The following is a 6,065-nucleotide window of genomic DNA, read 5'->3' on the forward strand; positions in this document are numbered from 1 at the left end:
CTGTGTGTCGTGTGTCGTCGTCATTGTTTTTTCCCCAAGGAAAGATGCCAGTCGGGAGTCCAAATGATGAATCCAGTGGTGGGGTTGGGTGGGTGGGAATCTGCAAAGAATTGAATTGTGTTGGTACCTTCAGCCCCATTGCTGGCCACCGTCTGCCGAGATCCCCTCCCAATTTTTCTTTAAATTTCCTATAGAGTTTTCATTTCTCAACTTCAATAGGCAGCTAAATAAACAGTCTATAATTAAAAAAAACCTAGCTCTCTAATTTTCCTTGTCACAAAGTTTGGGTGCTCCATTTTCTGGGGTGTCCCTTTTCTCAAATCATGCTCAAGATTTGATTGATTTGCACTTCTGGGGTGTGTGGAAAGGCTGAGAGACCGGGGGGGGGGGGGGAACCAACTAAGGAATGTCCTTTGTGCCCTATCACAGCTTGTTCGCTTTGGGCATCTTCCATATTAAAATTTGAAAATAGAACACAAATATTCTCTTTTTGTTGATTCAACCACGCTAAGCCCAAATCAGGGTTTGTGTACCACACTAGCCGGGTAGTCATTTTCTGCAAAACCAACAAACCAAGATGTGGGGAACTAGCCCTGGGGACCACCCACCCCTCTCTCGATTCTTTCTGCTGGGGCAGATTTTGTGTTTAATTGGCTGCCTATCGTAACACCAGGCTTACAAACAAAAGATAAATATATCATGATAGATAGATATGTTAATAGATTTATTGTGGTTTGATCTCTGGAAAATTAATATTTTGTTGGCTTTCGGTTAAAAGCTTCCTGGCTTACTGGGAGGAGGAATGGAATACAAGATTGGCTTTGCTTTATTTATAAACAAATGGTGTATACGTAAATGAATAGAATAACTTTATTAATAGCCACTTTAATCAGCATATATTAAAATGAGACTTCGTTGCATGCAGCTCTCAAAAGGGAACTCCCTCCAATATGCCATATATAAATATTATAAAATCTAGGAAGGCTTCCAATTACAGCTCTAGGGGGGAGACCCCAACTCAACGCAGCTCCTTCTATCCCAGGCGCCCTCCGACCCTGCGAGGGGGGAAAAAACGGGGCGTTGCAAGCGACTTCCCCCCTCCCCCTAAATTTTATATTATATTAGATTCAAAAGGGCACCAGACTTTCGGGAGGACTCGGTTTCCCAGGGTGCCTTTGGGCAGGCGTCGGCGTGGGCAGCTGCCGCGCAGGCGCTCAACGGCCCGGCTGCGTTTCCAGGTAAGGCTGTGCGCAGGCGCGGGTTCTCCCGGCAGGCTCTGCGGCGGCAGCAATGGCGGCGGCGGCGGCGGGCATTTCCAGCCCAGCGGTACCGGCCGCCCGGGACCTCTTCGCCGAGGGGCTGCTGGAGTTCCTGCGGCCGGCCGTGCGGCAGCTGGACACGCACGTCCACGCCGTCAGGTAGGCAGGCGGGTGTCCGTCCGGTTCAGCCGCCGCGTTCAGAGCCCGCCGGGTGGGGGTGTAATCCGTCAGGTGCAGCTTCCTTTCGGTTAGGCTGTGTGTGTGGCTCAAACAGGTAGGCAGACAGGTGGGTGTCCGCCTAGTGCAGCTGCCCTCAGTTGAAGGCGAGGCTGGGCTTCTGCGTTCAGAGCCAGGCAGGTGGGGGTGTAATCCGTCAGGTGCAGCTTCCTTTTCCTGGACATGCACGTCCATGCCATCAATTAGGGATGGCGTGTGTGTGTTGCAGAGACAGGCAGATAGGTGGGTGTCTGTCCGGTGCAGCTACCCTGATTTGAAGGAGAGGCCATGCTTCTGCCTTCGGAGACAGGCAGGTGGGGTGTAATCCATCCGGTGCAGCTTCCTTTAGGCCTCATTGTGGATTCAATCCGCTTAAAAGACCCCCCAGACCCAATTCAGGCTGTCTTTGTCTCTCTCCGGCAGGGAGAGCCAGGTGGAGCTGCGGGAGCACATCGACAGCCTGGCTGCAGGTAAGTCCGGACATTAGTGGTGGAGCCCACTTTGCCCCCCCGCCAAGCCCCCCACCACAGTTTTTCCCTCCCTCCCTCCCAGAGCTCTGCCGGATCAATGAGGACCAGAAAGTTGCCCTCGACTTGGATCCCTACGTGAAGAAGCTGCTCAACGCCCGGCGCAGGGTCGTCCTGGTGAACAACATCCTGCAGAACGCCCAGGTGCCTTGAATGGGGCTGGATTGCGGGCAGGGGATGATGGGGATTGGAGTCTGGCACAGCCCAAAGGGTGTCTAGAGACACGATGGGGAGGGGCAGTTTCTGTAGTTCTTTGTGGATATTTTTTGCAGCTACCAAAATGGAGTAAGAAAGTTGAGCTTTAGTTTTTTTCCTCGTAAAGGACTAGCAACTTAGCTGAGGGGTTTGAAACATTGTCAGAAGCCAGGCAGCTTATTAATTAAAGTGCTCTGCTAACCGTGTTCCCCGCAGGAGCGCCTGAGAAGGCTCAACCACAGCGTGGGCAAGGAGACCGCCCGGAGGAAGGCCTTCCTGGACGCCAGTGGCAACTACCCCCACAGCTCTCCCAGCAAGTGAGGAGGGGGGCCGGAAGGGCTGGGAAAAAAAAAATTCCCGAGCTTGTAGCTGTTTTTACAAGACACCACAAACTCCTGAATAAATCTTGGAAAGGGACAAAAAATATAATAATGGGCTTTTGGGGTACTGCAGCCCAGAGGAAAGGATTTTGCTGGGCTCGTTTTGCAACTCAAAGCAGAGAGGAAGAATGGAAGTAATTTTGTGTCACGGGGTGTTAAAATTATACTCCCACGGAGTGGAAGGATGATTCCCTTAACGGGTGTGGGATAATAACAACAACCTAAAAAGTTGGACCGTGATTTTTTTCCCCTTCTGGGGGGAAAAAATAAAGTTTCAACGAAAATGAACTCTGTTTGTCTTGCAGGCTGATTTTGGAAAAAAAAAAGGGGGGGGGAAGGGGCAAAGGAAAAATGCCTAGGAAAAGCGTGGCTGAGTGTCTTTTACACCAAGGAGCAGTTAAGAACATCCCCGTGGGTTAAACCCTAAATTTGCACCTGCTTTGGGGGATGAATTCGTTGAAAAAGCATAGGAGGCAGTGCAATTTCCAGCAAAAATGTGACTGCTTCAGACCCAGGAGGGTTTGCTGGATGACTTGAAAAATTCAGAAAAATAACCAAAGTCACGGGAAGTTTAGCACAGAGGGTAATTCCCCCCCCCCCCCTTCTGTAGTGAAAAGGGCTGTTAAAAAGGTCTTGGAAGGGGACAAAACACCACCTTTTTATAAGGAACAGCTCATTTTAATGGTAAAAGTTATAAAAACGAAGACATTTAAGAACTGGACAGAGAGGAGGGCGACGGGCTTTTTCGGATTCTGTGGCTGGCTCATCCAATCGCGTTTGAGACGTGGAGAATTCCTCTGAAAGACAAACAGGATTGAGTTTGAATCTTAAAATCCCCTTTTTAATTTTTTTTTTTTGGGGGGGGGGGGGCTCCGGTTTTGGTACAATCGCCTGTTACAGTTAAGGCTGCAAATATTTCACGAAGAAGCCCCAGCCAGCCCTTTCTGAGATCCTGGCTTGGGACTGTGAGCTTTTGGTGAGTCCTGCTTTGGGGGACACGAGAACAGGTGTTCAGAAGGCCTTAACCCGGTTGATCCCACCTGAGCCCTTTGAGAAGATTCCCCCCCTTCCGCCTCCAGAGGGAAAAATGGCGCAGCAACAGGATTCAAAATGTACCTGAGCGCCCGGATCACTCCTGTGTTTCCATGTTCTCCTCCTCCTCGCCCGCGGGCGGCTCTTCCTGGTTCTCTTCCTCCTCCTCCCCTTCCTTCTTTTCCGGCGGCTTCTCGTAAGCCTTCTCCGACGGGGTCACGATCACCCCTTCCCAGGTGGACATTTCCGTCGCGAGGTCTGCAAACCAAGGAACTTCAGTGGTCCAGGAAGATGGGCGAGGGGCCCCGCCAGCCACCCCTTGGTGCCCATTTCTCTGGGTTTCTTACGGACTCAGATTGGTGGCCTCGCCCTCCCTCCCCCCTCCCCCCTCCAGGTCTCTCCAAACGCTTCCACACTTACAGTTGGCGTCTCCCTCCTGCCCCAGGATCTTGCGGTAGCCCCCGTGAGAGAGAATGCGGACGAGGGTTTGAGCCGTGTAGCAGACCATGTCCTTTAAGAGGAAAAAAGATGGAGGCTGCCCTGAGTTAGGGGGCTTCAGACCTGGGAAGAATTAAACCCCACTTTTCACGGCCTCGCTGCTCTTCCTCTTAAATTTAACCAACTGTACAGAGAAGCTAAGTCAGGTTTATAAACAAGAGTTTCCAACACTAGCAAATGAGACACAACTTGTACAATTTGCAACTATAATCACAGCGCCAGGCTGTATTTAATGGGACAGCCAGGCGTCGAAGCGCAAAGAGTTTCTAACCAAAGTTGCAAATGACACAGGAAAAAAAGCCTAAATTTAAAAGGCTTTAAATTTATTTAACTATAATCATGCAGAGAGATTTAATTGGGGCATCTGGCAGGCCGGGCAAGCGACTCGGCTGCAGTCAAGGCGAACTGGGAAAAGCTCTGATCGGTCTTGAAGGTGACCCAATTTAAGGCAGGACGCTACCTGCTGCTCCAGGGTCATAACGGTGTGGACTCGGAAATTCCCGCTCTCACAAGGGTCAGTGATGCCGACCGAGCCGGGAAGGAACAGCCCCGCAGCCAAGATCTGAAGGCAGCGCCTGGGAAGAAGAAAAACAAACAAACAAAAAAAGCAGAAAGATAAAAGTTTCTCCATGGCTATTCTTGATCGGGAATTTGAGTTGCTAATGTTTTGATCCCGAAAAGCAAGTGCAAAGCTTGGAGTGTGGTGTGTGTGTGTGTGTGTGTTCCCCTTAAAGCACTCAATGGGGCTTTAAGGATGACCAGAAGGAAGGAAACTTTTTCACCCTTCAAATAAAATAAAAAAAACCCATCTCAACTCTTGGGAACGTGGTTTTCAACTGTACCTGTAAGCTACGTTCAGAGCCAACGGCTGCCGAGTCGGGTTGTTCATCACTGCGTAGTGTCCCTGGAATCACAGAGAAAAAGAGACCTTGGATTCAGCGAGAGGAGAGTTTGATTTTCACTTCCCTCTGCCTGGGAGCTCGAATCTACCAAGTGTGAACTCGGGAATAGGAATATTTGGGTGATCAAAGGGATTGGCATCCTCACGGTCCACGTTTTGCCTGATGGGATGGTGGCCAATTCTATTTAAGGGAACAATGTTTATAGCTAAAACCAGGATCGGGGAAAATGACAAAACGGCTGGCGTTCAAATCCAGGAGTGGCTCTCTGGGAAAAGGCCTAAAATTAAATTATTTGGGCCGCCTTTTTGGATCCCAAGAATTCTGCTTCCCTAAACGACTTGGCTATCAGATCTCAAGGGAGGTGGAAATTGAAATTTGGGCTCTATACGGCGCAAAAAGAATGCAACTGGCGAATCTAAATTTTGGAATTTGGTTTCCTTTAAACCTCCCCACTGGTTCTGAAACCTACGAGTAAGTCCAGGATCCACGGCGTGAGAGGCTCGAAGCCCGGAAACCGCATCCTGAGGTCCTTTAAGAGGCGGATCAAAACTTTCACCCTGAAAGGAGAAAAGGGCAGTGGTGGTCCTCTCCGAGGCAAAACCTTTGGGCCAGGAAGCTGAGGAGTTGGTTATCTCCACCTCAGCAAACACCTTCAAGTAATGCACAAGGACCACACCAGTTTGCGACGGGGCCCAAACCCGTGCTTGAATATTTGACTGGGAAAACTGCCACGCTGAGAAACAGCTGGCTTCTAGACAAAATTAAAGCAACAGTATTACAGCCTGCTTCGAAACAACTTGGCTTAAGACAAGGCAGCCACAAACTAGGCTAAACAGAAGCCAAAAATGCCAGGCAAAATGCAAAAACGTGCTCCTCTTTTGCAGGGACAGAAAGCAGCTCCCAGATCCCCCCAAAAAACAAAAATTCCAGAAAAAAATAAACTTACGTGGACTGCGAGGCGTTTTCTTCAAACCAGCGGGCATGTCTGATGGCGGCCAGGGCGCTCTGGAGCACTTTAATATCCACTGGGGGGGGGGGGGGGGGGGAAAAACTTTT

The 6,065-nt window shown here is 50.0% G+C and overlaps 2 protein-coding genes across 2 annotated transcripts in view; one reads left to right on the forward strand and one right to left on the reverse strand.

Annotated features, from left to right (window-relative positions):
* The first annotated feature begins 406 nt into the window (after positions 1-406).
* SNAPIN (SNAP associated protein) lies at positions 407-2,621 on the forward strand. Its single transcript, XM_015813340.1, has 5 exons — positions 407-428; positions 1,274-1,418; positions 1,899-1,945; positions 2,028-2,146; positions 2,414-2,621. The coding sequence occupies exons 1-5, from the start codon at positions 407-409 to the stop codon at positions 2,516-2,518; spliced, it is 438 nt and encodes a 145-aa protein (XP_015668826.1). The 3' UTR covers positions 2,519-2,621.
* A 612-nt stretch (positions 2,622-3,233) lies between these two features.
* ILF2 (interleukin enhancer binding factor 2) overlaps positions 3,234-6,065 on the reverse strand; it is a 6,111-nt gene continuing 3,279 nt past the window's right edge. The window contains exons 9-15 of the mRNA XM_015813398.1: positions 5,956-6,034; positions 5,479-5,566; positions 4,950-5,011; positions 4,568-4,682; positions 4,030-4,120; positions 3,694-3,867; positions 3,234-3,374 (exon numbers count right to left, since the gene is read on the reverse strand). Coding sequence (XP_015668884.1) covers positions 3,707-3,867; positions 4,030-4,120; positions 4,568-4,682; positions 4,950-5,011; positions 5,479-5,566; positions 5,956-6,034 — 596 coding nt within the window. The 3' untranslated portion in view covers positions 3,234-3,374; positions 3,694-3,706. The remainder of the gene's footprint in view (positions 3,375-3,693; positions 3,868-4,029; positions 4,121-4,567; positions 4,683-4,949; positions 5,012-5,478; positions 5,567-5,955; positions 6,035-6,065) is intronic.

The sequence above is a fragment of the Protobothrops mucrosquamatus genome, unplaced genomic scaffold, assembly GCF_001527695.2.
Source record: "Protobothrops mucrosquamatus isolate PMUCROS unplaced genomic scaffold, P.Mucros_1.0 scaffold154, whole genome shotgun sequence".
NCBI classification, from domain to species: Eukaryota; Metazoa; Chordata; class Lepidosauria; order Squamata; family Viperidae; genus Protobothrops; species Protobothrops mucrosquamatus.